The sequence below is a fragment of the Carex rostrata genome, chromosome 2 (genome assembly GCF_964058835.1).
Source record: "Carex rostrata chromosome 2, lpCarRost1.2, whole genome shotgun sequence".
Classification (NCBI taxonomy): Eukaryota; Viridiplantae; Streptophyta; class Magnoliopsida; order Poales; family Cyperaceae; genus Carex; species Carex rostrata.
Genome location: NC_135919.1, coordinates 14,590,444 through 14,601,403, shown reverse-complemented (window position 1 = coordinate 14,601,403; position 10,960 = coordinate 14,590,444). Strand labels below are relative to the sequence as shown.

The 10,960-nt window shown below is 31.9% G+C and overlaps 1 protein-coding gene across 1 annotated transcript; it reads right to left on the bottom strand.

Annotated features, from left to right (window-relative positions):
- Positions 1-6,866: 6,866 nt before the first annotated feature.
- On the bottom strand, positions 6,867-10,662 carry LOC144544174 (putative glycerol-3-phosphate acyltransferase 3). The gene is made up of 2 exons (XM_078292592.1): positions 9,905-10,662; positions 6,867-7,936 (listed from the first exon to the last, which is right to left on the bottom strand). The coding sequence occupies exons 1-2, from the start codon at positions 10,565-10,567 to the stop codon at positions 6,995-6,997; spliced, it is 1,605 nt and encodes a 534-aa protein (XP_078148718.1). The 5' UTR covers positions 10,568-10,662; the 3' UTR covers positions 6,867-6,994.
- Between the last annotated feature and the right edge of the window lie 298 nt (positions 10,663-10,960).

The window sequence follows — 10,960 nt, the reverse complement described above, 5'->3', positions numbered from 1 at the left end:
AAGACAAATAAAAGAGTTCGGGATGAATGGTACGTAATACATATCTATTTTTTTCAAATTGCATTAATGCGCAAGGGTTGATGGATGTGAATTTGGGAATGATGAAACAAGGGAGATATCTGATATTGTAATTTGTAATGCTGAAAAAATATGATGAATTCGACTCAGGACTGCTTGTCGACCCCCATTTTGACGCTAAAAAAAGAGATATGATGTGCACCAATGTACAGGCACAACGTGCTGTATAATTCCTTAGCTGGCCGATCTTCTCAAAATTGCATGAAAAAATTACAAATTTCAATTTATAAGAGGGCCTTAGCTAGGAGTGGCAAAGAAATTCGTAGTTCGTGATTCGATTTGAAATTAGTTCGTTCTGAAACAAATCAAATTAGTTCGGTTCGAATATTATTCAAATCAAACTCAAACTTGATATAATTCATTCGAAATTGATTTGTAAACTATTTAGATTAGAATCTCAAATAATGCAACTAATGAATTCAACCAGTAATCTTTAATAATGTAGGGATCAAACCTATATTATATCACAGCTCAAAATTGTTAATATAATAATAACTTATAATAGGAACCAAACTTATTCACACTTTTTTGGTGCTCGTTTGAGTTATAAAGGAGTGTATAAATGGATCTAGTTAGAATACATATATCTCTGGTACAAAATCAACTACTAAAAATAGTAGTTATTTTGAAATAGTGTTGTTGTTCAAAATAGCATTTAATTCAAACGCACGCTTGCTAATTTGAATAATTCGAGAATAACACTATTTTTCTAATTTTAGTGATTATTAGAATAACAAAAAAGAAGCTCTCAAGAACAACACTATTTTCACTAATTCAAATATACAGCCCAAACTATACTTTTACTAATTCGAATAACACCACATGCATTAATATTATTTTTACACTAATTTGAAAATCGCTATCTTCTCTCTATTTTTATCTAGTAATTATAGTTGCTCTGTTTTTGCACTAATCTTTGCATCCAGGATCCAAACGTACTGATTACTGAAAACAGACTGCGTCCCTGTATCAGTGGATAATCGATTGTTGTTTTTGCATTAATTATTGGTTGCTATATGCAAATCACACAAATGAAGAAAACTGTATTATTCCCGCGAAACTTGGTGCATGGTCAAATATTCTCTAGAACGTGTATCATTAAAACCATCAGGACCATGATGTTTACAGGAATATTTGTGGAGCATATTGCTCTACCTACTTACCTACCTACTTGTGAACTCAGCAATTTAATTAAAAAAATAATTAGTGGAATAATAATGAAGAATCATGCAAGATCCAATTGATTAAGATAATATTTTTTGTAGAGGGGACATTAATAAGATAGTTTGAGCAGAATATTTATTTTAATAATTTTGACCCTTATCTCATTATAAAAGATAGAAAAATAACTAGCATACAAAAGAAATAGCCTAACTAATTAAGGTGCATACTAATACTAATTTTAATTAGTTTCGGAACTCTCTTCATCTTTTTTTTTTGTTTTTTGAGAAACACTATCTTCATCTTTTTTTTTTCATTTTAATACAATACCGAACTCTGTATCTGATCGGATTTTTTTTTTAAACCTACCTTTCTAGTTTTACAGATAGGAGGTGTTTTGCATTTTTCTTATGCAATCGTCGTAAAAAAAGAGGAAAAAAAAGAAGAAAGAAACAGAACCTTGTCTCAAATGAAAAATATTGGCTTATTCATAAGGGTAATCAACGATGCTCTGATTAACACACGTAGATTAGTTTGGATTGGCATAATGCATGGCATCTAGTTTGATGCTACATGTAAGTTGCTTTAAATGGCATGTAGGGTAACAGGGCATGTGACATGCAACATGTCGATTACAAACTCATGATATTTTATGAAAAGGAAACGTCTAATTGTCCACGGTTAGTTGTTCACAGTTTGTTCATAGAAAAATTGTCATTTGACTTACGCAAATACGATAAAATTCTTCATTCATTCTATATATTTACACAATATATCATATAAAATACGTCATTTAATAAAATATCAACCAGCTGGAATTCAAAGTGGTCCCAAGATTGTTAGTAACACTTTGCAACTTGCACAACAAGACAAAAAAAAATGTGCTTTCAGAGGGACCACTTGTTATACTTTTGGAAATTGCAGTTATAAGAAGTTATTGGCAGTTAGTGTTAGTTATTAGCAGTTATTTCGACAAAACACGTGATAAAAAGACAAAATTAAATTCTCTGAATAATTTAAAAAAAAATTCTTTATTTAATCAACACACAAAAAAAAACATCTAAATAATGAATACTGTAAAATTGTCCCCTTTAACTATTAAAATAAAATGTACAAACTACAAAATTGCAATAATGCAAAATTCACAGATTAAAACTATAAAACAAAACGTACAAACTATAAAATTTAAATACTTTAAGACTGTCATCTTTCAACAATGTAAAATTAGCAGATGAAAAGGATAAAATAAAATATAAAAAAGTATGAATTTTCAATACTGTAAAACTGTCAACTTATACTACAAAAACAAAACGTAAAAATTATAAAATTTCAATAATGTAAAATTAGCAGATGAAAACGATAAAACAAAATATAAAAAATATAAAATTTCAATACTGTAAAACTGTCAACTTAAACTATAAAAACAAAACGTACAAACTATAAAATGTCAATACTGTAAAACTGGTATATGTAAACTATAAACCAATTACATGTATACAACATCCAGAACATTAAAAATAAAAACTACAACACTTCAATACTGTTAACTGACACATGTTAACTACAAAGATAACAATTCCAAACTGTAATACATTATTGTTCAACAAAACACAGCAGTTCAAAAGCATATGTTCAACACAACCATAATATTCACCACACAAATATATATGTCCAACAATACCAAACACAAGTATATCATTCAACATCCAAAATAACATCCATGATATGTAAAAAAAAAAAATAGAATGAAAACTATTGAATGAAACCTGTAAAATAACTGATACATCCTATAAAACTATTAAGTACATAATGTAAAATATTGTACAAATCATATATCACTGCTAACTGGAAGCTCATGATCCTATAAAACAAGACTGACTTGCCGTGCTAATTCATGATGAAAATAGTTTTGTAAATGTTCAAACCGGGAGCACATTCCATTAGAGGCATTTCAGCAAACACCTAAGCTACAACACCAATCCGCAATCTGCTTGATAAAACATTCTAGTATTTGATACTCCATTTGGCAAAACATTAATATAGAAATGGAAAAATAAAAGTACTATTATTATGCAAACAAAATACATAAGTACCAGTAACCTGTCCCATATGATCCGGTCATCATCAGGCTTCAAGTGATAATAAATTGTCACATCACGAGCAGCAGAGATGGAGAGAAGTCAATAAATTGTCACATCGAACTAATCAGAATTTACCAGAATTTAATTGCATGAAAGCTTCACAAGCAAGCTTAAAACATTAATAAATTGTCACATCGAACTTGATGGCAGTGACTTTTGAAAAATGATTAAATAAACCTTAGAAACTTGGAATCCATGGCACAATATCACGAGATTGTCATATTTAACTTAATCTAACACTCCCACCAGCTTCTCGCCGTGCTGATTTGGTATTAGAATTCTTTGCTTTGAAATTATTGCAAGTACTTAGAGAACTCCGATCAGTGGTGCCGGGTCCGATCGGTGGTGGATTAGCGAGACAGGCAGACAGAGAGAACTCCAATCAGTGGTGCCAGGTTCGATCGGTGATGCTGTGCCCGATTGAGATGAGAGGAGTGGAGGGATTCCAATTGGAAATTTGTACGAGGAGAGATCTAGAAAGAAATAAAGATGGGATCAAAAATTTTAAAAACAATTAAATCGCCTTAATGAAGAAAGGGAGGTTTATCAAGTAGTTGTCAAACCGTTAAAATCCATTAGAATTAGATAAAATTTTCAGAAACATTTTCTCTTGTGAAAACGATTGATTTTTAATTGAGAAATTATCTTGGTCTCGGATTTGTTCCCGAAATCCTACAACTCCAATCACTTAACTAGCTAATTATTGTCCGTAACTCCATCTTCTTTGTCCTCCTCTCACGCTCTTCTGCCACTTCCACCTTCATCTTCTTCTCCACCCCCTTTGCCTCCTCTTTTATCATGTTGGAATAAATTTTCAGAACAATTCAGATTGTAAAATAAATTAATAAATAAAATAAATCAAGTTGAAACTATTGTGGTCGGATCATGCACGAAACACTCTCCTTAACTGTATTATGTCTTGTCGTGTAAGATGGGACCGTAACCAAGATAATTCAGAATTGTCGCTCTTTAGACACGTGATGGAAGCGACGGACGATAACTTTGCAATATCCAGCAAAAATTAGATTTTGATTAATTGGAATAAATGAAACTATTTTGTGGGAGTAAATTAAGAAAAGAAAAAAAAATCTTTGTCGGATACAAAATAGGGATGTATCAAAATGAGATAGAGATTAATTGGATAATCAAATCATGGGAAACCAAACTAAGTAAGAGTATTCAAAGAGAAGTGAAAGAGTAATATTATGTAATACATATCGTATGGGTTATAGATAGACACATATAATATGAGAGGGTTTAAATGGTAATGAAATTAAAAGAGGTCCTGCTGGCGCCTCTTTAATTTTCATTTGCTCAAATGACTGTTATCACTTATCAAATAGAGAAATTAAAAGAGGTCCTGCTGGCGCCTCTTTAATTTTCATTTGCTCAAATGACTGTTATCACTTATCAAATATAGAAACTGAAATTCAATTAATTAGATATAAGAATTTTCAGTTTGGCTCTCAAATTTATAGATATTATAAATGGTAATGAAATTTAAGTTTCAACACATCCGTATCCGCCGCACATTCTCCTCTTACGACGAGTACCTAAAGCTCCAATTTAATAAAATTCTCGTCCCTTGTCTCCACCATCTCTGGACAATCCGCGACTGGAATCGCAAGCTCCGCGTCTTGTCCCGCCTCTAGTCTCGCCGTGCAACGCTGTTGCTAGCTACTTGCTTTAGACATGCCGAAAACAAAGGCCGAAAATATTATTTAGACATGACAAATGGCATGATTATGTGCCAAATCAACGAAGGTATATGCAGTTCACAGCTGCTGACATAAGAAATTCACCTTGATCCAAAAGTTACATTCATCCGTTTATATAAACGTTATTGGAATTGTTCAATTTCAGTTATAAATTTTAATTGAGACAAGAAAAGTTATTATTTTCATAGTAATATTCAAGTACATCATATTTATTGGAGAAATTTAGTAATTAATTTTGACCATCGATAAAATGAAGATGAGGAAGATTTGCTTAATTTGCTTTTAAAATTGGTTCTAATTTTTAGTAAGAAAATATTCACTAATAGATACGAATTATAGTTAAATTACTTTTACTTCCTAGTTTTTGTTTTTTTTGCTTTTTTAAAAATTTCATGAACATAATCTAATCATTCGATCGAATGAAACCGTTAATGATCAATAAAAACTTATTAAGTGGAGAGGAGGGTTCAAATGCTCTCATTTTTTGTGCCTCCATCATGCCTCCATTTTTAAAAACTTTAATAACTCAAAATTTAAATCTTAAAATTCAAAATAAAACCGTTAGATATGAACTATATCATTTTATCTATGCACATGTAAAAAATTATGGCATTTCAACTTTGTTTTGATTGTCATCTTGAGCTTGTAAAAATGTATACAAATGTGGATAATTTCTAGACGTTGATTTTTCAACTTATTGATTCATATAAAAGCAAAATCAAAATGTGATAATTTTTTATGGGCACATAGAGAAAATAACATAGATTACATCTAACGGTTTTATTTTGACGTTTAAGTTTTAAACTTTGAATTATTTAAGTTTTTAAAAATGAAGACATGATGGAGGCACAAAAAATGAGGCCATTTGAACCCTCCTCTTAAGTGGACCAGTTCTTTCTTTCCCATTTTTTAACGGGAGAAACTAATTATTTCAAACACTAAAATTAAGCGCATTCCGAATCATTATATTCACAAAATAGAAGTGTGGGTATCAGCTAAAAGAGATTGGTTATCAGCTGAGAATTGGGAAGACAGTTTGGGGGAAAATTGGTTGCCCCAAATGTCTGTATCTAAGAACAGAGACGGATCTGAAGCGAGAAAATGCTTTAGTCACCCAATAATTTTAGATTTTTTAATAATGTATATTGAATTTATTTTTTAAAGTTATAATATAATTTAGTCCCTCATAAAATGCTAAATGTGTACTTATAGCTTAGAGCATCTACATCCCTGAAATTATTAGAGTTTCTAATCTGACGTGGCAGTTTCTAATTCAGTTTCAGGGATGTGGAAGAGTTTCTTATTTAGAAACTATGCAGAAAAGTTTCTTATTAAGAAACTGTTTATAAACTCTATGTTGGCCAAATGATTGGCTCAAATTGTTTCTCCTTTTTAATTTGTTGTTGACGTGGCTTAATAGAAACTCTAAAATGAGTTTTAGGGATGTGAGAGTTAGAAACTTTAAAGATCATAATTTCTAAAAAGTAGTTAACAGTTATTTAGAAATCTTTTTGAGTTTTAGGGATGTAGATGCTCTTAGATATTTAGAAGCTTTTGATGGATATGACGAAAATTACTCCAGTTAAAAGCGAAAAAAAAAATAAGAATTTTGAGTATTTTGACAGAAAATAGATAATTTAGAATGTTTCAAAAAATATACCAGCAATTATCTCTATTTTTTGTTTATATTTGTCTAATTTTTTATTTGAGCGGTTATGGGCATCCCATACAATTTATCATTAGACATCATTAAGTTTCACACGTTATATTTACGTTTCAGCCCTTTAATCTAAATTTTCTAGATCTGGCGCCCTGTCTAAGAATATTTTTGTTGGTATTACAACATATATATCATAATTAATTTAGTCCTGCACAACCAATAACAATGCTAGTTTTTTACTGTTTTTCTCTCTCTGGAGAAGCCTCTACAATCCCTTCATTATCAGCAAGCATCAAATATTTATCCCTCCTAGTAAGTGTGGTGCACTGATACCCCAGAGCTTCCCCTATCTTACTTTGCACATAATTAGCCACCTCATAGGGACTATTCCATTGCTTCCCCAAGTTGTCCCCTTTGCTAGTATAAACCTTGTCCAAGAACTCCACTGTGTAGCAAGGCCAAGGGTTCATTGCAAAGTACACAGGATCTAAGTACTTCTTCCCGCTAGCTGTTGTTCCATAAAACATGCTGACATGTGAAGTCAATGCAACGGGTATAAGGGGACGATTTAACTCGGCAAAAAGCGGGCTGAAACGGAGGAGGTATGGTTCGCGGCACGTTGTTCCTTCGGGACACACTACTATGTCACCTTCATTCAACATATCTTCCATTTTCTTTCGGTCGATCTCCTTGTTACGTGTGAGTCTGATTGTTTTTATAGGAGACAGGATCTCTGATACACGGCTGATGCTGTAAGTCATGGCGCTGACATGGTGCCCGACTGCACCAGAGATGTAGAGCGGATCAAACAGTGTGCGGTGATTGCAGACATATATCTGCCCCTTGGAACGGTTGTCATTATCGATTTCTTGTCGTGTCATGTCAGTGTCGGTACACGTGTGCTTGATTTTCTGAGGGTTTTTAATAATTTTCCTTGACACCAGGCCAAGGGAAGCAAGGACAGGTATATAGAGGTAATGCGGGAGGAGAAGGAAGGCGACGGCTCGGGTGATGATGAGGGGGACGGATAGGGGAAGCCAAAGAAAGATGAAAAGGGATTTTGATGGAGTTGGCCTTAGAGCTATCCTGCCATCATGAAAAATTAGGGGTTTTGGGTACCTTGACTTTGGAAGGGGTTGCCATTTCCTTTTATCAGCCTCACTAGCCATATACACCTCCTGACATAGAGGAAAAACTAAATAAGACTATCAATTTTACAAATAGACTATCAAAAACTAATTAATTTTACACATATACAATTACATTACTACTATAAAAATCAAAATACATATGTGAAATGAGTTCTAACTAAATGCTTTTTATCAAAGCAAGAAAATTGAAAACACAAATATTTCTTTTTCATTCATTTAACTAAAAAATAAGACATGCAAACAAAAATATATATATCATATTTCTTATAACAAAATTCATACATCTTCTCATTATATCATTTGTTAAGTACATTACTAATCATTGTTCAAACATTAAAATGACATACAAATCAATTTCACCATTAAAAAGCAATATAAAATGTTAAATAAATTAATTTATTGTAAATAGCTCTTACTCATATTTTTACCCGATAAGCTAACCATATATTTTCTTACCCATACCATTACTTATTACATTAACGAAAAAATTCTTACCTATACTCATCTTATCGAATACGTTACAGCTTGAGTAGTTTTATTGACACCCCTAGCGTTGGAGCACTTGAATTTTTGTTCTATGCGCATATTTTGACTAGTACAGATATTATAGAATTCCTATTGCAGTCACAAGCGAATTATTAGAGAAAACAAAATAAAATAAATAGTTTCAGCATTTCTGTTGCTGAAAGATGGAAATACATGATCGGTTTGCTTCTATCTAATGTAGGATTCCTCAGACTTCGTTTTTAAAAAAATATTTATTTCCGAATAGATTAAATTTTTACATTGATATTTGTTATAAATAATTTTACAGAATTAAAACTTTTGACGTATATTAATATTTTTTAAACTCTGAAAATCTGTATAATAAAAATAATACTGCGTAGAAATTTTTACCAAAACATATATACAAATATCCGTTCGCTCCTAAATAAGAAGAGATATATATAGGCAGAAAACACATATAAGTAGACAGAAACTGCTTGCCCCCCTAGCTGAGCACTAATTATCATGAGTAATTAAATATGAAACCCTCAAATTTAATAGATAAAGAAAGATAAAACAATCGAAAAACTGAAGATAATGATGATGTGATATGTATAAAAAATATTTTAAAATTTAACATTTTTATAAAATGTAGATGAATCAATGGGTTTTCTTTTAATTATCGAAAATATATATATGATATGCATCCATCGACACGTGGACGATGGACATCGCGGAGCAACATTCTTATATATAATTAATGTTGGTTAGGTTTCGTTAATGCAATCCCATTACATTTAAGAGGTGGGTTCTGTTTCAAGATGTGTGGACGTGTTTAATATATACGAATATTAAAGCGACGCATATGTCTTTTGAAGCGGAACAGACAAAAATAGAGCCTATTTAATTCAAATTTGAATTCGATAGAACGCATCCTTTTCTCTTAATCAATTAGAATAATTATAAGGATGATACTTTTCACACTTCGGCATCAGTCACCAAATCATATTAATTATCTAGGTTTGATTTGTAATTATATAAATTTCGGTCAAATTTCCGTCTAAAAAAGAAGTAATAGTTTTCCAAAAAATAATAATAGTTGCTAATTTTAATCTATATTCTCAAAGAATATTTATATTCAATGATAAAAAAATATTATATTTAGACATATTGAAAATTAAAAATTATATATTTTCGACATATATAGTATTCAAAAAGAAGATAATGAACGCTTTATACAACATATATAAATACTTGTAATTTCATAAACAACTTGCACATTAAATATAAATATTGTTTTAAATACAGATAAGGGATGAAGAACTTGAAATAAAATAAAACATCATTTATGTTCTTCCTAATTAAAAAATTTAGTTTAATTAAAGCCTATGGTCGGTACGCTACTTCCAAACTCAAGTTGTTTGCTATTGATAGGAAAAATCATAACAGGGGAAAAAAAAACATTATGAAAGTGCAAATGAGTATACAACTAATAACAAAATAACCGACCTTGCAAATTGAGAAGATGTCATGAGAAGAGTGCGCTCGAAGCCCACCAAGCCCAACAACTTTCTTTTGACTTTGTTTTACATGCAACTCCACTTCCCTTTTCACCTCTTCCATCAACCCTGTAAAATAGCCTCCAAATATTCTAATTTCCCTCCCAATCACCACCTCCACATCCAAATACTCCTTCAAAAACCCTTCCACCATAACCCTAGGCATGCCACTAAAGCATATCCTAGTTTTGAATTTACCCAAAACCTCAAATGCCTCCAACCCAACATCCTCTAAAAAGTGCTTTGGCAAAACTGTCTTCCCAAGCCTAAATCCATTTACTCTCAACCCACAAAATGAAACCATGGTCATGAGACGTAAACCGGCATCACGGCTAAGGCAACATATCAAGGGGTATAGTAGTAAAAGAAATAAGCCTCTTAGAAAGGAGCCTGCCTCTAAAGCTACAAGCATGAAGTAAGGAAATGTGTTGGTTGATCGTAGGAGTCCTCCTTCGAGGTCAAATACTAAGTCGTGTGTAGCGCCGGTCATACCAAGGCGGTTGAGTGAAGGGCACTTTTGTAATTTTAAGTTTGTTCCATGAGAAAACCTTAACCTCCTTAGGAGGTGCCTGAAGAAGAAAAGGATTGATCTATAGAAGGCCTTTGAGCACATGTTGTATTGGTTCTAATTAGTTAATTGGTTAACTTTCAGGGAATTTGCTGGCATGTGAGTACCTGGGTTTATATAATGAGATTCAGGCCTTCAGAGCATGCGAGACCAGGATATATATTGGCTGACTCTTTGTTTAATTCAGTATGGAAATATGTTAGGTGGACGCGGTGCACCGAAAAATCTACGGAATTTTTATTTGTAGTATTTTTAAAATTTAAAAATTAAAAAGTAGTTTCTAATGAATGCCACTCGGAACCCACAAAATGCAGAAAGTGGGAGGCAGGCAGACATGGTATGTATTATAATGAATGCCACTCGGAATAATCTGTAAATTTTTAATATTAAAAAAAGTTTGTAAATTATTTGACGCGCAAACCTAGTCTGTGTTTTCAG

Coding starts and splice junctions, on each gene's coding strand:
- LOC144544174 (XM_078292592.1), bottom strand. CDS start 10,567: ATGTGCTCAAAGGCCTTCTATAGATCAATCCTTTTCTTCTTCAGGCAC. Junction 7,937..9,904: donor ACATCTTCTCAATTTGCAAG/GTCGGTTATTTT, acceptor CCTCTATGTCAG/GAGGTGTATATGGCTAGTGA.